The sequence below is a fragment of the Kryptolebias marmoratus genome, linkage group LG14 (assembly GCF_001649575.2).
Source record: "Kryptolebias marmoratus isolate JLee-2015 linkage group LG14, ASM164957v2, whole genome shotgun sequence".
Lineage (NCBI taxonomy): Eukaryota > Metazoa > Chordata > Actinopteri > Cyprinodontiformes > Rivulidae > Kryptolebias > Kryptolebias marmoratus.
Window position 1 is genome coordinate 22,449,060 of NC_051443.1, and position 21,492 is coordinate 22,470,551.

The 21,492-nt window shown below is 36.1% G+C and overlaps 1 protein-coding gene across 1 annotated transcript in view; it reads right to left on the minus strand.

Annotated features, from left to right (window-relative positions):
- The window catches only part of LOC108241414 (leucine-rich repeat transmembrane neuronal protein 4), a 92,786-nt gene extending 89,385 nt beyond the window's left edge, over positions 1-3,401 (minus strand). The window contains exon 1 of the mRNA XM_017425535.3: positions 2,572-3,401. Coding sequence (XP_017281024.1) covers positions 2,572-2,575 — 4 coding nt within the window. The 5' untranslated portion in view covers positions 2,576-3,401. The remainder of the gene's footprint in view (positions 1-2,571) is intronic.
- Positions 3,402-21,492: the final 18,091 nt, after the last annotated feature.

Genomic DNA, 21,492 nt, shown 5'->3' on the forward strand with positions numbered 1-21,492 from the left:
ATAGCAAAGGCTGCCAAGCTAGAATTATTTCATTCATGGTAAGAAAATATTGTGTTTTTATTGCTTGTCTTGTGTTCCTAGACTGGTTTGGTAGAACTGCACAGTTGGGATCATGAAAATTGTTCACAGATTTTGCTTAAGGCTTATTGTTGTCAAAGTTCACAATATAATAAAGCTGTTATATAACAGGATCATAGCATTATAACCACCGATCTTAAAAACTGGAAGAAGAGGTGTCGTTAAAGGAAGTGCTTCCAGACTTTATTACTGGTGGTGGCAATATATCACGCTGTTGTTTGCCAGTGGTAAATTAATATTAACAAATGAATAAATAAAAAATAAGAAGTGGAGGCTCAATTGTCACAGAATTAATGTCTTTAGTTATTACAATGTGTAGTCTCCAAGCACTCCAGTGATATCTTGACACACTCACAGAAGCAACCTAAGCACCGGGGTGACAAAGAACACTCAACAGCATGAGAAAGAAGACAACAATCTGAAAAATTTGTTCAAGCAACCCGAACATGGAATGATAGTATGTTCTAGACCTCCAGTTCATAGCCCAAATTAGAAAACCTCTGGTGTTTGTATATATATATATATATATATATATATATATATATATATATATATATATATATATATATATATATATATATATAATTCTAACAGAGTTACAGTGTTGATGTCAAAAACGGGAAAGGAAAAGGGTGAAAAGGGTGAACTCAACAATCATGGTCCTAACTAAAACAAAAGTAAACAAGAAACAAAGAAAGACAGACAATGGAAGTTGAGGCAAAGAGGTCACTTACATGCTATTCATATTTTTTTCTTTTTTTTTAAAGAGAGAATTGTAAATATAGAAAGGACATTTCTTGGCCTTAAAAATCTGTTGGATGCTATGAGGTCAGTTCATTTGTTGCCACTGTTGAGCTCTGATCCTACATAACTTTAGCACAACAAAAAAAGTAATATTTTTCAAACCATTGGCCATTTTTTTCTGTAACAGTAACCATATCTGTATTTAAATGCAGACAGGCTGTGTGAAATGTCATTTAGATCTCTAATTTCATCTCACAGCTCTGCTCTCTCCAGCACATTGTTCTCTTTCTAAGAGGCAAGTCTCTAATGATATGGTCCATGAAACATAAGTGCATTGCATGCTGCTAATGAAGAGGCTCACAATAAGCTTTTCCAGTGACAAAAACAGACACTGGAACACTGTGTAATCATCAATTAATTCTAGGAAAATACGTGACTATGTGTTGCCAAAAGTTGGAATTCTGAGTTGTGCACCTGGTTTTAAAGGAATGCATCCCTTCATAGTGAATCCCAATGTCAATGGACATTAGAGAGGCATTTTTGCAACATGCTCTGATAATTTAAGAACCACACAAGTGTCCTGTGCAATTCACCAAATGAGTGTGGACTCCTGCAGCCTGAAGTGTATAGGGTTGTGTGTTGTTATAGCTCATATTGATGTGGTGCAGTAACCTACTGTGGGTCGATATATCATGCGGTTTCACAATTAATGCCACAGCACCACCGCTGAACTTAGTCATGCATGTTCTGGTTAAGAATGAAAAAGAAGATAAGGCAACCATGGATCAAATTAGACCAAGAGAGTGAAAAAAGGGGGGTTGGGGGCAGAGCGGAGAAATTTGAAATTTTGAGCACAAGGCAATGTGCAAGTAAGAAGACAGGGACGTAAGCATGGCATGGGGGTGGCTTGTGGGTGGGTGACTTTGCGCACGTGTAAAGGGGGGGGGGCAGAAGGGGCAAATTGTAATTAGAAGTGAGAAGAAGATTGGAAAACGTGCACACGCATAGATACAGATACCCAATTCTCACTTTAGTCTCTGGACATATGCAGTATCCACACACAGAAGCTCTGTTTTAGCTCCCCTTTAGGTCTTTTTAAAGGACAGGTGCGCAATACAATTTTTATTTTTTTATAATTTTTATTTATTTGTGTTTTATGTTTTTGTGAAAACGAGTCATTAAGTGAAATCTGCTCGTGTCTTGCTTTCAAATCCAAAGAGTTTTGGCGTCATTAGAGCTGGACAGCGATGCGTGTTTAAACAGGACAATAAATGATTATGCGGAGCCAGGCTTTATAAAGTTGACTGCTTTCCAACATGTAACGTGATTTGCATTCCGATCCGTATCAATCAGTCCATCCACTCTAAATAGTCAAGAGAACAACAGATAGTTCTCACTTTAAACAAGCAGCCTTATTTGATTGGCTCGTGATTTCTGACCGTTAATTGCAGTCTTGCAAAAAAAAAAAAACTAAAAAAGCGTATCACTGATAAATGAAGGGGAGGGATAAAATGCTCTACGAATAATTGGCAGCAGTACAGGTTCGAGCCACATTCCACAAGCTCCCCAGTTGAATAAAACCACCAGAAGACGAGAACAGTGCAGATGAAACGACCGTATCTGATTCTCAGCGTTTACAAAAAAGACGTTCAGCAATGCGTTTTGAGAAAAGGAAAAAAAAGAAGGGGGGAAGAAGAGGATGATTTATCGCAACCCACGCTACCAAAAGAGGCTGGAACACAAACTTACCCATATCCGCTTATCTGTTAGCTCCAGCCTACAGGTTTAAATGGCTCCCAGTGCGCGAGATCCGAGTCGGCATGATGCTCTCTCCACAGACAGGTATCGTCCTAATCCTCTGGTCCGGTCTCTCCGCGCAGCCGCCGACTCCAAAGCGCACCTGCCCTCTCCTCTCCCGGACCTGGACGCTTTATCCGGTTTAGTTCTGCATCTAGAACCGTGCAAGTGAAGCCGGAGCAAATGTCATTTACTCCTTACTCCAGAATGAAAGAATCCGGCTTCAGAACTCCCTATCCATGCCTTTCGCAGCACGGTCGGTCCCCCTTTTTATTAATTATTTTTATTTTTTTCAAGTAACTGACAGAAACAGCACTGCAGCAGGCTCAGACAATAACGATGCCACATCCAAGTAAGTCATGTCAGTCACACACAGCGATTCCGTGAACGCAAAACTTCACAAAAGCTGGTCATGATGCACAACAACAACAACAAAAAAACGGATGCTATGTTCCCATAAGCAGCCTTAAAATTCCTGGTTCGTCTCTGTTCTAGAGGATCCTCGGTCCGCGCATGACGCACAGAAGTGGCAGGTTATTCCCAAGTCGCTGTGAAACGCTGACTGTCATGGAAAAGACACCCAAACATCCACCTGTTTTTGTTTTTTTGTTTTATTTTCTTCTTTTGCCCCAATGTTCGTTTCCTTCTCGCTGTTGGTCGGTTTGAAATGCAGCATGACGCTGTTGTTAATCACGCCTGCATGTCAGAGCAACTTTGTCAGGCAGAAGCGGAATGCCCTCTTCTGGTGAGACTATACGATCCAGGAGGTTGTCCAAAAGGGCTGCATCACGAGTTGAAAGTGAGGCGGGCACGTTGTTTTTAAAAGCAAGGTCTCCTCAGACAAAATGGATCGACATTTAGTTCTCAGCTAGATATGAGACAGTTTCATTTTAAACGATTCATTGAAATAAGGAGGATAAATGAAGTAAACTGTAAGTATTAGTGACCTATGTTTGAATGGCTCTTTGTATTTTTATTTATTTATGTATTTCTTTTTAATTTTGCTTTAATTTTAAGATCACAAGAAGATTTCTGTTAGCTTCTATTTTGAAGATATTACAATTAATGTTGAAGTTCCATGGAATGTTCAAGTGGTTTGAGCATGGTGCTGTCCATGGCACTGAGTTGAGTCAAACCATAAAGAGAGAATTTCTGCAACTGTTGAATCCCAGTTTTGGAAGAAAGCCTTATTATTATTAATAACAATAATAATAATACCTAGAGAAATTGCATTTTTCTCAAAAATGCAGCGTGAATGTTGAGTGCTGAATGATTTTGATGAAGAAGGTGAAACTAAATTGTTAAAACTAAATGTAGCAGAACACTAACTTAAAGCTAAATGTAGCAAGAGGGTAACTATCAGCTAAATGCAACAACAAATAGCTAAAAGCTAAAATAAGCAAAGTGTTATCTAAAAGCAGCAAAATGTAAGCTAATAGTGGCCAAACGCTAGCTAAACAGCAAAATTCTGGCTAAAAATAACAAAAGTTTAGCTAAACGGTAAAAGTAACAGAACAGTAGTCAAAAGTCAAAAGTAGCAAAATGTTAACTAAAAGCTAAAAGCGGCAGAATGATAGCTAAAAGTAGCAAAATAAGATGAAAATAGAGCCATTATCTGGAAGCAAATTTAGAAGAGAACAATGTTTTTGAAGGCATTGAAAATATCCTAATTATTTCAATGAGAAAAATCCATCCATCCATTTTCCTGCTGTTTTTTTTTTTTTTTTTTTTCAGGTCATGGGGGAGCTGATGATTAACACCAGTAGTCATTGTATGAGAGGCGAAGTACAGGTCACATGTCCATCACAGAGCCATATAGAGACAAATGAGACAAACAATCATTCACACTCTCACTCACACCTAACAACAGTTAAGAGTTACTGAATAAATGCATGTTTATTTGTTTTTTGTTTTTTTAGTCTGTGGAAGAAAACTAGAATACATGGAGAAAACCCATGGGTGCATAGAGAGAAAATGGACAATCCATACAGAAAGGCTCAAATGCATACCTGATATCTTCTTGCTGTGTGGTGACAGCATTAAGCACTAGTCCACCGGGCCGCCCCAAGGGGGAAATCTTTGTCAAATAAATTAAATATTTTGAAAAGTATAAAAGTTTAAAAAAAGCAAGTGATATCACCCATCTCCTAAATGAGCTTATCATTTTGATACATAAATGGATAAAATAGCACAAAGTATGCAGAAGTAGTTAGACTGTAAAGAAAATGAACAAAACAACAAGAACAAAAGGAAAGCAATAGTGTAAAAGCATTCAGACAATAATAATAATAATAATAATAATAATAATAATAATAATAATAATAATAATAATAATAATAATAATAATAATAGTAATAACTGAAATCTACTTAACTTTTTGCACTATTTACATTTTTCTACTTAACATTCTGCTTTAACTTGTATTGGAAATGCAATGCCTCCCTCTGTGTCAGCTGAGCTGCCTTTTTCAAAGTGTGGGTGTATTTAAGGATGAAATAGGCAGCTGAATATTTAATGTGCATTGCATCTGCTCTGGCTTACTAATCCAAGTTGGCCCTTTCTTCAGCTAGATCTACAGATGGGTGACAAATTGAAGAATGATAATGATAGAATTAAAAAAAAAATGGTTAAGTGAGTGGAGAGTCACAGTGAATGCAGATGCTTTCACACAGGTGCATTTCACGGTCCAATTATACTCTGTGGCATGTACAGAAATGCTGAGCAAAGGCAGGTTTATATCAAATTTTAAGGAAGATGAAAATCTGACATTACCATTGTATTTATTCATTCATTTATTTATTATTTATTTTTTATTTAATTATGCATGTTGAGTAAAGTTTCATTTGCAAAGTATGCACAACTTTCAGTTAATTAATCAACATTCATTTAGATTCATGGTATTCATGTGTGACATTTACAGAGAATGGTGCATCCCAAGGGGAACATTCTCCATAATTTTGGTTCACTTGCACTATTAATAAAAACATACCTCTGTAAGTCAATACAAATGTATAGGTAATCTGCTCTACAATAAAATGGGTCTATCCTGACAAAGTAAAAATACCCTTTTCATATGACTCGAGAAGTCAGTTTCACAGTTATATGATTTTGAAGTAAAGGTCTGGCATTCTTTGAAGAAATGCATATTAACTTTGTCCTTTCATGGCAGAGTTTTAGTCAAAGACAATCTATGTTGAAAAATGATGGAACTGTAGACATTTTGGTCAAACTTTGAAAATAATGTTATGTACAATCTCATATGATATGCAATATGCCAGGCTAAGAGTATGTGTTGTGATTGGCTAATGTTTATTACCTTTAGAGGCCACCTTGAATTGAATTGACTCCAAAAGTTAATAAGTTGTAGACAGACACTTAATGTTTACTTTCTAAAAACTTTATTCAAATCTCTCCAGGGGTTTATCAAATGTTTTGCTTGCAGGCAAATAAGGTTGACTCCAGAGGTTAATGCCAAAGTTTAATTAAAGACTTTGTGCAATAAGTCATGCTTGGACTATCTGTAGGATAGAACGCTCAGCTACTACCACACCAATTTTTAGCTTGATAGCTGTAAAATTAGCTGAGGTGTAGCCAGGTATAGGTGGGCATCTTTTGCTGATGGACAGTAATGTCTGACAACTTTTATGGTCAAAACATCTCAACAGAATTGAAACCTTGTGGCATATTTCAGTTCACACCAATGCCATCAAATACAAATGCAGATACATTTTATGACTTTTACTTGGCAAAAATGCTTAATTTAAACTAACAGATAATATTGGAACATCAACAAAACCCTTATAATGCCACAATATGTCATGTCACTTCCAGGTACATTTACAGTATGTACCTAAAATACTAGCTCTGGGCTAGCATTTGCATTGCTACACTGTGGTAAAATAAAAAAAAAAAATAAATTAATTAAATAATTTAAAAAAGACATTTCCTTAACAAATTGAATGCAAACTGCAATTATCCGGAAAAAAAGAGAGATAAAATTGATGCATCATTTTAGGGAGGAAACTAACACAATTTTTTTTTATCACCCACCGCTGAAGGTGAGAGGCAATAATGTTTTTAATGCCTGTGTCTGCGTCCATAACTGTATATGTATGTGCATGTTCATTTATTTGTCATGTTACCAAACTATCTCATAAACCACTGGAGCGATTTTAGCAATTGTCTGTAATTCTAAAACTGATTAACATCTGAAGTCAACTCAATGCAAGATACCCACCATAGCTTATCAACGCAACCCAAAATGGCTATAACACAGTCAGTTTTACAGATTTTAAACTAAATTTGGTTTACCACCTTGATCTCACAATATAACAACATATTGCACATAATGTCAAAAAAAGAGATTTTTGTTTAAAACTCTGAAAGGCAGCAGGAAATATGCATTCCTTCAAGCAATGCTAGGCCTGTAATGTATACTTTTTTGACACTCTAAATGTGTCACCCCTTAGAAGAATACGGTGTGCCTGCATTATGATATGAGCTCAAAAGTACAGGTTGAAATTTAATTGTTGTTTTGCTATTTCCTCCATGTACTAATACCCAAAATAAGATAATGAAGCCAGCCTACGAATTGTAAAATGCAAACCTGAGTTTATTTGAAGTTTTACCAAAGAGAGTTTTTTAATCAGAATATTTGTCAAAAATAATGCAGTAGTATTGGTCTTCATTTGGTCAAACTTTTCTGCAAATTGCACACACTCAGCAATGGCATAGATTATTATTAAGACAAGAGTGTCTGATAAACCTCAGTGAGGGCTGCTCCTGTGAAAAATGGGTTCATATTTTCTTACAGTGAGCCTTTCTTGATAATTAGCAATTAGAGGTGGTGCACCTGCCCACAGGGTATTGATCATACTCTCAAATGGTCACCAGTTTACAGAGCACATCTAAAAAGGAGCCAAATGTCCTACAACACCATCTTGAGATTCAGCATCTTGCACTGCGCCTCAGCCTCTGGATCTGCTTCCATGCAATTTGTCTGATGACTTTTCCTTTGGATTCAGTTCAACAAGCCGAGGCCATTCTGCTGACGGCAGTGAAACAATTAATACCCTGTGAAGTTATGGAGATGCACACAATGCCAGCCTGCAAGAAACAGAGGTTATTTCTATCTTAAAGAAATGTAGTTTACTCAACCTTTTTACCACCAAAATAAGTAAATTATTGGTTAAATAGTTTAAAGAAATGCAGGGAAACTGACATATACAAGGGGCATTTTTGAACAGAAACATTTTAAACATTGATTGACATAAAAAAAAGGTTTGGTCAATAAACAGTTAAGTGCAAATGGTTTGTTCTGAAATCAGAAGCACAATTTAGTTTTAAAAAGTAATATTAACAAAAATATTCTTCCCTGTCTTGAAATGTGCTTGTTGCCCAGCAACGCTCACGGTATATATTGAACAATTTTTCAGGCTGCAACTGTTGAGGCCTTGTGTGATTTCAGCATCACTTTTTATTCAGACTTCTCATAGTCTGATATTGGAAATAAAATGGAAGCGACATGCACATACAGACAAACTACAGACTTCTGCTTTTTGAGAAATGCATCATGTCCAATTATCCTGCCCCTAAAAACAAAGACATGTACCACTTTAAAAAGTTGTATTTTATGTACACATTCGTTTGTGTACATAAAGTATGGATTGTTCATATTCAACTTGAAGAAATTTCCTGCAATAATAGCCTAAACAAACATTAGAATTCATGATCCAGTGACTCAAAATTAACAACATTCTATTGCCTGAGACTTATTTTGCAGCTCATTACTTTGTTTATGTGAGCCAAGCAGTAAAAAGTGTATACCAATATAAAACAAATGTAAACAAATAAACAAAAAAACATTCAATCACTGCTATTTCAGTAAGAACTGAAGTTATCATATAAAACATTGATAGAAGACAGATTAGTAGCATATAGCAGGATCAAACATTTCCCTGTATCAGATAATATGCAGTCTTCACAAGAGCATTTGCTCTATTTAAGAGATTCTGACACTAGAAGTTATTTTCAGGCTGTCTCCAGGGTGAGAGACAACTCTGTTCTGTCCTCCCTGTGTTCACATTAGGACTCGTTCGTTCTAGCATCCTTTTTTTTCTATTCCCTCTGATCTTAACCTGCCTCAAGGCAATTTTTCAGCCTGAGTTTCCAGGGTTCACCCAAGGATGTGAACGATCAAACAAATATTCAGGGACAGCTTGTACAAGTGAATATTGAGCAATTAGAAGAAGGAAAAAAACATAAAAATGGATGAAATAATAAATAAATATTGTAATTATGCTGCAGTTTTTGTAGCATCTGTGGTAGTTGTAATTTTCTGTTTTGCAGTTTGCTTCCATTAACCTTTACCCCAAGCTGGTTTCCAATCTGGAGTGTTGTTTCATACACTGGAGCTCAGGTTGGAGCAGAGATGTCTGGTCTCGGATAGACATGGTGCCAGACATAATAAGGGCATGAAGCATGATAAACAGGCACAATAAAGGAATACTTTTTGTTGTGGTTACACAGGGTAAAACATGAATTCTGATACTGTGTTGCTATTTTGTGATTTGTCCTGCTTGTTTTTTTGCCTACACCTTCCACACACCACATTGCAAACTATTTGGTTATGCCACTCAGTTTTAGACATGTAAAGGTATTTTACCCACCATTTTATATAGCTTTTGTAATAAGTTCAGAGTATAAAGTGAATACAATATCAGAAGAATAGTGTTCAGTGTTTTTCTTATGTAAAGTGCAAAAGCTTTATAAGTTTTTGTTTTTTTAAAGTACAAATAAATTAGCAATTTGTTGCCAATTACTTCTGTAAAGTTAAATATATATATATATATATATATATATATATATATATATATATATATATATATATATATATATATAGACAACAAATGACAAGGGGATTACATGAAATAGCTGTTTAAAGCTCAGACTTCTTTTCCGTTTCTGCAGCACATTTCTTCTGTGAATGACTTCATCAAATATGAATGAATGACTTAATGAATATTTAATAATAATAATGAGTAATAGATTAGGGGGAGTTTTGATAAGAATTAAAAGGAAAGTCAGAGCCTTCAGCTATCAAGTTTGGAATCATCTCACAGTAAAGTTCTTGGAGATGGAGGCCACTTTTAAGAGTAAGTTGAAATAAAAAAAAAAGATGATTTAGGCTGCTGGGAGACATCTCTGATCTACTATGCTGCCCTTATTTTGCTGTCATTATACTAGTATCTATGTTTGTAATGTTGTATTTTTCTTCATTTTTTGCAACAGCAGGTATGTCAGGTAATGGGTACTTTTCTGGTTCGTACCTAGAAAGTACCTGGTACTTATTGTGTATGTACCTGCTACCTACAGGACCCATTATACTGCCTATTTAATCTGCATTTATAGAGTACCTGCCTAGTACTTACTAAGTACTTACCCAATACTTACCTGGTAAATACAGGCATTGGGCTGTATTAGGTAGTGACATTATACACTATTTTACACATTTTATACTACCCATACTTACCAGGTAAGTATGGGTAAATATTACATACCTGGTATGTATCAGGCATGTACCTGATACATATCTGGTATGTGGTACTTGGCTATATTACAAATTGTTACCTGACTAGATTAAAAAAGACTGCATTGCATTGGGTTGCTTTCAGTTTTGATGGAGAAGGAAATAATATATAAATACAAAAGTGACTGTACTCAGTTAAACAGGATTAATACTGAATAAAATTGGAATTAAATTAATTGAAACACACTGAATGTATAAATGTTTATTTTTATTTATTTATTTTCTGTACAGCACCCCTAGGTTTGCCTCTACCAAAGCCATAGGGTCAGTAAAAAATTGAAGATCTGTATTGTGGGTATTGGGATCACCTTCAAAATTTAATGTCTTATTTTTGTGTCAACCCCAACTTTGCCGGAAAAATCTGTTGACTGTTTTTTTAATAATCTTGCTAATAAACACGAAGAATCAGACCTGACAAACAAGCCAACCAACCAACACTACTACAGCCTCCTCTGCAGATGTAATAAACTGAATTAAAGTTAGTTTCAATTTAAATTAGTTTTAATATTAGTCAAGTATCATAAAGTATTTATTATGATATATTTAAAATACAAATGCTGAAGCCTCTTTTGTACAGTATTTCGATTGATAAGCATTACTAAATTATGAGATTTGTAGTTGTAAATGGTTTTTGTTTGCAAACTGGGTATCACATTCCTGCACAAACACTTTCTTTCTGTGCCAGACATCAAATCTCCAAAGATGTGTGTTTTCTTTTCTAATTAGATGTGCTCTATCTTTATGAGATACCTTTCCCAATCAATGTGTTTCTCCCTTGATTTTATTCTCCATACTCACTTGATTCAATGCTTGTTTCATGTGTTTTGTCTTGGCAAAGATCAGAGAGATTAGAGGTGGGCATCTGTGAATGGCAGAGCCCTGCCATCTGTCCACTGCCCATGGGGTCTCTGTAGACATAAGCTCACATGGGTAGAACATGGGTAGGAAGGGATTCTCTGGTTTAGTTCTGGATGCTCAACACAAATTTCAAGAATGAAAGCAAATTTTAACCGCATTAAGTCTATGAAGAAAAGAGGAAGCAGAATGGAAAAAAATGTGAATTGAATTTCCACCCATAAATTGAAACAAATATTGGAGTAAAACTGCTTTGATGGGCACTTCTTATGTACAAAACCATTAATGGTCTTGTGAGGTCAAAAGTATACACATAATTGTGTCTACTAATGCTATTGTTAGGGGGAAGAATTTACATAATGAAATATGATAAGGATCTATAAACTCTGCAGATCAATGAGGTGCAATTACAGACCACTAGAGTTTCTTATCTCCCTTAGTTCAACTTTTTTTTTCTTTTGCTGCCTGTGGTCTTCCACTTTCATTAAACCCCCAATGTGATTAGGCTAGCTGATTGGCACAACTTAAAGATTATCACAGAATGCAATCTCTGTTTGCCTGCTTACTTTTGTATTCAAAGACACATAAAAAAGCCTCCTCAAGGACATCTTATGTTAGGGCTAAATAGAGTTTCTTGTTTCAGCTATTATTATTTGTATTGCATTATTTTTTTGTAATTCTAGCAATGTTAATGAATCTGTTTTGCTTGTGACCTTTTTAAATGAACACATGCTGTAATTGTTTTAAAAAAAAGAGTGATTGTGTTTTTGGTTTCTCCTTCATCTTGCATTATTTTGGGGTCCATTGGGAGAGCTGTGTGCTGTGGGGCTTCGCATTTGTTAAAGTGCATTCACCTGTGTGGGGGTCAGAGCCATCCACAGTTAGAGCCAGGAGACATGGAGGTGAGAAGAGGCCTTTTAGCGACACAGTACACATATAAATACACATCCTAAAAGATTTCCTGAAACCCTATTTTCTTTACGTATGCTTTTCTCTGACTTTATTTTTTCACTGATTGATTACAGACTTAGAACAAATATCAGATTTTGGTCTAAAAGGGGAAGTGAAAAGCAACTTCCTCACAGTGTTTATCATGTCTTGGTGACACACTGGAAGCACACTGATTAGCGAGGCTTACAAAAGGACTTCCATGTGACTCAGCGAGTTTGGCCATTTACTCAGCATGCTGCCCGCTCACTTTCCCTCGACACACCCACATTTGTACCACATTCCAACCTTAGCAGTGCCTCGTTTGACTCCATTCCCTCATCTCCCTTCTTCCTCCTCTTTCCTCTATTTTTGGCATCAGACATTCTGGGCACGTAGGCCTCAGCACAATGTAAATTATTCAGCCTGGCTTGCCAGAGGCTGGGAGCAAATCATAAATCGCAGATGGTCTCAGGCTATTTCATACGGGTGACTGTGGTTAAACACCAATGCACAGAATCATTTTCAAACCCACACAAATATAAGGTTTCATTACGCGCTGCTCAGCGAGAAAAGGGTTTGATTTCAAACTCACACAGTGAGGCTTTTTGTTGGGTTCAGATTGGCTCTGTGTGCTTGTAGCCTGCGACATATACAACAACACCTCCGATTTCTTGCTTGACTTCAAGGAACACTTTGGCAGAGGTTAAATAACTGTCAATGAACACAGATGATGTCAGATTCTTCTAAACATGTTTTTGTTTTCCCTTAAAGCAGGAATGCTCTCAATGAATATTCACTAACATTTGATCATATGCTGTTTTATATATATATATATATATATATATATATATATATATACCTAGCTCAGTGCAGTGATAAGTGTCAAACTTTTAGTTCCTAAACTAAAGCACATTTTAGAAGCTTTTAGTGCATTACTGACTTATACGGAAGTGCATTGCATTCACCAAGGAAAAAAAAAAAATGGGCATCTTATCTTATAATTACAAGATCCAGATCTTGTAATTACAAGATCCAGATCCCATAATTACAAGATCCAGATCTTGTAATTATGAGAAAATATCTCATAATTATGAGAAAAGATCTTGTAATTATGAGAAAAGATCTCGTAATTATGAGAGAAGATGTCATAATTATGAGAAAATATGTCATATTTACGAGGTCATGATCTCATAATTATGAGATCCGTATCTCATGAGAAACTGGAAATGTGCTATTTAGGCCACTGCCTTAGAATCACTGGCCAGCAGCGGACAGTGAAAAGTAACAGCATTGGGAACGCAGTCCCTTTCATCCAAGACTGATCTTCTGTCCTTCTGTGACTCTGTCTTCTGTCCACTTGGCTCACCTTCCTGTTTTCTTCTCACCGTTTCTGATGGTGTTGTTATATTATGCTGGAGGCTATTTTATTAGCCTCATTGTAAAAAGTTCCAAAAATATTGTTGCTTTCATAGCTCATTATACTGAAGTTTGATAATTATTGTGTTTTGGTATTGTTTAATATGTTTAGCTAATTAAAGTTTTATTGTAAATATAAGCTCGCAAGGAGAACTGAGGTTTAAATGCAGCGGTCAAAACGGCCACTAGTGATCGTTCTAGTGTTATATCTCCCGGTTCTAACCTCACCTTTGCGTTGTTGTAAAAGTAGCCGGCACGTTTTCAGCCCCGCAGATGTGTGAACAGAAAGAGCAACAGCCAAAGACAAGCGTTTTATTTCACAAATAACAGACTTTACCACTGATAAACACAGAAATTGCATCTGAAATGTGTGGAAAAAGACCACCTTTGTGTTCATGAGTGATGTAGTCCCTTACATAAATTGTGTCCATACAAACCACACACGTATTTTCAGACCTTTTCAAACATTTAGATGTGGAAATTATCAGAAAGATTACATGTCACATTAAATATGTGTATCAGTCACACTTAACTACAAAAGATTAATATAAATCCTCACTAAACACTAAGTACTTTGTCTAAAAAAAAAAAAAAAAAAACTTGATGTGTCATGTGTCTTGCTGTGCAGTTATTCTAAGTCAGTGGCCTGAATAGCACCTTTCCAGTTATCTCATAATTACAAGATCTTTTCTCATAATTACGAGAGCTGGATCTCGTAATTATGAGATAACATGCCCATTTTTTTTTTTCCTTTGGTGAATGAAATGCGCTTCTGTAGATTTACTTGTAACACCAGTTGAAAATAAATAAATTTAAAAATCAACAAAAAATGTTTACGCTGTATGCATTATTTTATGGGAAAACAATTTTGAGCAAGTAACAAAACTTGTTATAATATTTTAAGTTGCCAAACTTAGATTTTGCGACAAAATAAATAAATAATAATAGTAAAGAAGCTGAAATAAACACCACCTCCTTATTCAGTCTTTGGAATTTCCTGACATTTCCTGACATTTTTTTCCTAAAAGAATACCTAAACTTTCTTTTCAAAGTGTGCTCTTTGCTGCTGTCTAATAACTGGTACCTCACTGTACTGGCAGTTGCAGCATAATGAGGCTCTTTGAGATATGATACAAACTTTTTCTTTGTGTGCATCATGCAGAGTTTCTGACTTTACAACCAGTCAGACTGATGTCATGGAGCTGTTCTTTTCTCCTCTGCTCTGTTTGTTTGTCGGCTTCTTAGACGGTGTGAAGAGTGCTTTGAAAAATGGGTGAAGAAAGCCGGTCTGGTGTCAGGCACAGATGCCAGGGTGAGGAAGCACTCAGTAGGGCAGCTTCATGTTTAGTGTGTCAGTTTGCTGTTTAATTACACACTGTGGGAGTCACCTTGCTGAGACCTCAGAGTTCACATGCTTGAACCAAGGGCAACACATACTGGTTTCTGTGATCTGGATCAGAATGATATGGCCCCAAAACACATTTCCTTCAAGGCTGTTTCAACTTTTAAACACCCCTAAACCTATGTTTTATGTAATACTGTATATGTAACCTCTTCCACACTTGCTTATGCTTCCGAAAAAAAAGGAAATACAAAGTTAGCATTCCATTTGAGGGTATCTGTTCAAATGTTGTTAAATGAAATAAACTCTGTTATTTATTTAGTTTTGTCACTCAGATGTTTAGTTTATTAGCCTGAAGGTAACAATGAGATTTGAGTAATTTTATACATCATCTTATAAAACCTCATACAAAAAAACATGGATGTAAATTGGATAAGAAGTCTTTGATATATCAATGATGACAATATATTTGAAACTACAAGCTTCAATGCACAGCTGAATTTCTTTCTTTCTTTCTTACATTTTGCTTTTTTCATGTTGCATTCTCTTTGCTGCAATCACATGAGGACGAAACAGATTGCAAACAACTTATTCTGCAAAAAAGTGTTCTGCTTCAATGGAACCTCAAAAAATGATTTACCTCAGCATATTTTATTCCATCTGCAACTTTATAACTAAGTTACCATAGAGATAGTGAACTGTCCTAATAAACAAAACAAATTATCCATTAATTTTCTTCTAATTATATGTGGTTGAGTTATAGAGGTCTTTGAAGAAAACTCAGATACTCTTCACAATGATTCTCTCCAGCTCCTCCTGAGGGATCACGGGTCATTCTCAGGCCAGAGAGGGTAGATAATCCCTCCAGCACATTCTAGGCCTGCCCCAGGGTCTCCTCCAAGTGGTCTATACCTGAAAAGCCTCCCAAAGGAGGAGCCCAGGAGGCATCCTAATCAGATGGCCAAACCACCTCAGCTGACTCCTTTTTTATGTGGAGGAGCAGTGGCTCTACTCTGAGCTCCCCTCAGGTGGCAGAGCTCCTCTCGCCTTATATCTAAGGCTGAGGAAACTCATTTCAGTTGCTTGTATTCAGAATCTGCCTCTTGCAGTCATGATCCATATTTTAGAAGCATAGATCAAAGACCTTGATGAAGGACCACATAAAGCAGGCAGTGTCCAAGGAGTGCAGATTCCAGGCATCCTAACCTAACTCTAAAACGTTGGAAAAATTATAAATAAATAAACACATAAATAATATATAACTTCATTATATTTTTATTAAACATAAACAAAAATACAAACAAAACAAAAAACTCAATTTCTCTGCCATGTAGAAAATAAAAGTCTTTTTGAACCTCTATTCTTTAAACCACAGCTCCTAAAGGAATAGAATGTACGTGGAATTATTTGAAGGGGAAAATGTCATGAGAAAACATAATATGAGTAGCACACATTTAAAGTATTCAAAGACTTATTTTCAATTTTCTTTAAGAGCAATATAATTTTTCAGCAAAGCTTTTCTCCACATTTCGACAACCTCTAACTCAGTCTATCAAGTCTATGAAGAGGGTTTTTTTTTTTTCCTCTCTCTCTCTCTCTCACTCTCAATTACTCAACCCACCAAACACCTAAACACATGAAGCATTCACCAGAAACACTTTCACGTCCCATTTTAGGTGGTTGGAGCAGATCCTGTGTCATGTTTGATCTGTTAGCCTGATATAAAACTGATCAAAGAAAAACAGTTTGCATGGACAAAAAATGAGTCTGACTTATTTATTGATTGATATGAAAGGTAAAAGCCTTTGGAGACAAACACATAAAATTTGGTCATGAGCAGAATTCAGCTGAATGTTTGATTTTTTTTATTTTTTTGCTCAGTATTATTGAAACCTTTCCTTCCATGCTGCATGAACTGACCATCATATTTCCATGCACGGTCACGTGTCTTATCTACTCATCAAACTGCACTTTGCCTGCACTTTTCCCATTTACATTTTCTTCACGCAACACTCACCTCATCCCAGTTCATGTTAATTTCCACTAATGATTAGTTGAAGATAAAGAAACGGTGGAGCTTTGCACATGTTGCTAACAAGTCGAAGGCTCTCACCTCACAAAGATTAAGGGCAAGCTCTTTTGTGCACTATGGAGCAAAGCCCAATAAATCCTTATTGATGCTCTAGCCGTGTAATTATCACAAGACCCAGAGGCAGAGATCAAATCAGTGTGTGCTATTGACAATGTAGCTTGATACAAACAGGTATGTTAGATCAGGCAGCCAGAGGAACGGCTGAAGAGTTTATCAGTTTGACTCTTCAGTCCTTGATAGCTTGGAAATCTCAAAGCTCTATTTTTATCTCTCTTTTCAGGATTTGGGCGTATCCACTGGGGCTAATTGAAAGATGTAATTCATGAATGTGCAAAGAATATTACGTGCACAGCAATCCACTTGGGCATGATTCAGTGAGAATAAAGGAGTGATGGCAATCCAAGGAGACATAAATGGTGCTTATATTAGTGCAAGTAGAAGGAGCAATCAGAATCAAATTAAGAGAAAAAAAGACAAAAAAAAAATCCATTAAAGTGACTCATGTCTGACATAATAAACCCATGCGTTGGGATATATCTCAGGATTCTTATTTAATGCAATAGAATATTTAAAAAAAACTATATATATATATATATATATATATATATAACTGAATGGTTTTGAATGTCACAAATCCTAGCTTGATGGGGTCTGGCACATCTGTAGGAGCAGAAAAACAAAATAATCTTTGAATTGCATGAGGTATTGAGGAGTGGTAGAGGTAGGGAAAGATAAACAGTCAGAGGAAAGGAAAAAGAAAAAAAGCAGCAGGGAGAAATGAATGGGGGTGGGGGTTCTTCCCCTTCCTACCTATTAATGTGCTTGCGGTGTGTGTTCTCTGTATGCATTTCCATGCCTCCAGAAGGACCGCTGTTTGTGTGCACATGCTGATGATTTTGACAGCCAGGCTGTATCAGCAAAAACAAGACCTATGAATTGCAATGGTTTCAAATGCTCAGTGCAAGTATTGACTGCTAATATCTTGGCTGGGAATAGCACAAGAACAGACCTGACACACAGAAATGTGTTGTATCTCTGATTGTATCTCTGAAAAAAATATATTGTAATTTTCAAGGAGTCACATAGGAGTCAGCCAAACCGTAATTCAGTGTGAAACTTCCATGGACCAGACTGCTTCAGATTTTTAATAAGATTGAGATCTGTGAGGTATAATGCTAAAAAAGCTGGGTGTGGGAGCGCACGCGTTTGTGTGTGCGTATTCGCAAGGAGCTTAGGAAGGTTAGGAAGATTGATATCCCAAACCAGAATTAAGCATTGGGATAAAGATTTGTCAGCATGCATTTATTTGTTGCCGTGTGAAGTGAAGTCAGGTACAGCCTGAATGGATGGCATGGACAACTGTTTTTTAGAGCAGTGACTTACAGGAGTCACCATAAAGGTCCAGGACAAAATGTTCTTAGCTGCAGAAACTGGCTACAACACAGGTTCTAGAACCCATCTCCTTGCTAGACTTGATTCACTTCTAAAGTCAGCTTTTTAATTGTTTCTTTTTTTTTTGGGGAGGAGCAGCCTTTCTTTTCCAGTGTGTACTGGTAATTTGTTGTTGATCTGCCATAGATGTGGTTTTTATATCATAAACAGCCATATTCAACCTATAAGTGCACCTAGTAATGATTAGGGCATTCAGAATGCTACTCAGACTGTTGTATGAATGAAGTTTGATTAGGCTATGGAACATGACTGTTAGACAGCTTCAAAGAGATTCTGATAAACTGTCTGATCTGATGTTTTTTTGCAGCACTATTGAAACAAGGGATGGTATGTTGTTAACCTTAACAGAAGATCTAGTCCAACAGTGGAATGAGTACTATATGGAACCTTTTTTATTCAACAGGAACAACCTTTGTAATAGAATCAAAGTCTAGGAAATGAATCTGTCTTTTGGGCTTAGGTCACTAAAAATGTTAAATAGCTTGATGGTGTTAGGACCTACCTGAGACCCTTAAGGCATTGAACTTTGTTGGGGTGCCTTGTTTGACTAATCAGCAATATTGCATGGAGGTTAAACACAGTGCATCTGAACTGGCAAATCAGGGCTGGTACCCTTTTTTGACAAAAGGAGATAAGATGGAGAGTTCCAAAAAGCGGGGGACCAGAGTTCTCAAAGTCATGAGATTCTGTGTTGCAATACCACAGAGAAAAGTCTGTCAAAAAGTCTGACCTTAGATTCTGGATTATCAGGGTCTCTTTGTCTTGGTCTTAAAACATTGGGGGTGGCTCCATACTCTTGCAAAAATACTAGCGGTTCCAGTCAGTTTTTATGTGTTTTGTAAATTTGGTAAAGGTTTATGACCGTGTCCTTTCAGTAAGGGTGTCTTCTTCCTCATCATATTTACAGTCTAGGAACAAGGTCTCACATAACAAAAATCAGAAAATTCTTATTTAAAAGGTTTTGAGAATCTGGCAAATCATTCTAGTAGAAATACTATAAAATACAACAAGTACTAAGGTTAATCCACTAAAACAAGCACACTTCAAGATTTATCACCAAATATATCACTTTTGTGATCTGTCTTGTATCTGTACCTGACCTGTTTCTTGTGTATAGTATTTAAAATGTTCTGCTTCTAAATAAGATATTCTATTCTGCAAGTTTACATTTAACTAAATATTTACAAATTCTGCACATTCACCAGGGCTTTTCTGACTCTGCAAAACCGACATACCTCTGGGAATGTTTAATAATATGCATGTTTTGTAGTTTGGTTAAGCTGCTTATGCAATGTTTTAAATTCACAACACAAAAAAATCAATCTTAATTAAAAGAGCAACACAGCAGCTGTTCTGTTTAGAATGCGACTAAGCAGTGACCTTATTTATACTCAGACCTGAGATCATGTGATATTGAAAGTATTATTCCAAAGTCAACTCAGAATGAATGAAAACTTTGATTGCTTTGTAACCAGTCTGTAAAGTTACACATCAGGAATATACATTATTTCTGCACAAGCATATACAAATTATATAAACATGACAAAATAAAAGAACATTTTTTTTGTTTGTTTGTTGTTTGTTTGTTTTTTACATTTAGAGTGAATTGTGTGGTCAATGTACAGAACTGACATGGATGCAAACCTGACATACCACAGTCTGTTGTATATCTTATACAAACACTGTCAACAGTAAAATAAATATGTAGTGTGTAAAGTACACTGCGTAAAATCTATCACACTTTAAGTTTACTAAGCTAAAATATGAGTTTACGGAACTATTCCAAGTTGTGGTGATCACGATTCTCTCCAATGATTATTGGGCACGTGGCAGTGTTCACCCTGAACAAGTCTCCAGTCCATCAGGGCTACATAGAGACAAACATCCATTCATGTAGACATTCACACCAACCATCTTTTTTAGAATCTCCATGCATGTTTTTGGACTGTTGGAGGAAACCAGATTACCTGCAATCAATCACTCAATCAGTATGTCTGTCTGTCTGTCTGTCTATCTATCTATTTTAAATTTTGTGATCCTACAGGAGCTGAAATACAGACACTGTCCTACTTGTGTTCATAGCATCCTAAAGCTTGCTATTAATTTTCATTAACTGCTGTCAGCAAGGACCATTAACCAGACTAGAGAATAATCACTTCCCAAGAGTAGTGACCTGTTTATGATACAGGTAAGGGTTAACAGAAACAGCCCACCTTAGATGTACAACAAATAACTCTCAGCACAAAACACAGCAGGTATACAGTAATGAGCCATTTTCTTTTCAATAATATTATCACCTCTGTAAAAAAGTAAACAGGGGAAACACTTAATGCAAAGCCTTAAGGCCTATTCAAAAATGATGACATTTTGAAGTTCAGTAGATGATTTTCTCCTTGACTAATAAAAGCATAGTTTATTTTCTCACAAAGGTTACAATATTACAATTGTTTTTTCCTAGCATTACTTGCAATGGATAGATGTTTTGACACACTTTAGCATGTTGACACTTAGCCTGACCTTAATATACTGATTTTTATCAAGTCATTGTTAAAAGATTTTTTTTGCAGCAGGGTGTTAAGTTAAATAAATATTTTACCTCAAAAGCACATAGAAACATTTAAAACCTGTTTTAGTGTGTCAAAAATGTTTCTTTATCAAGACCCCACTGCACACAAGTTTAGTGGATGTATTTGTATTTTGCCTAAACAGAGTCAGAGTGGTATGAATGGGGAAACATGATGCGCCTCACTCAGAATAAGCAAACTCAACACCAAGTGAAAAGTATGCACTTATATTTACAAACTGTAAGAATAAAAAAAATAGATGCACAGAGCAGGACCGCAACCAAGTGGTAGAGACATATTTTGCTGATTAAATGATAAAACAATAATGAGCTTTTAGTGCTGGAGTCTGTTGTTTTCTTTACCTATCCAAAGAGTTTTTGTTGTTGAATGTCAACATATGTTTTTTTGGGGTACATGCCGACATGGCAGCTGATGTTCTTCTCCATTTCTTTCTATTTACATGGCAATGCAAAACCAGCATATCTGACATCAGTTTGTATGACAAGTTTTCCATTCACTTCAGGTTGGTGTCTCTTTGCATGGAGTGGCTGATACCTGTGGAAATATTTCTCTTGTGGCTTGAAACACCGGTAATCTTTGGCTGAAGTAATAGAAAACTAAAAAAGAGCACAAA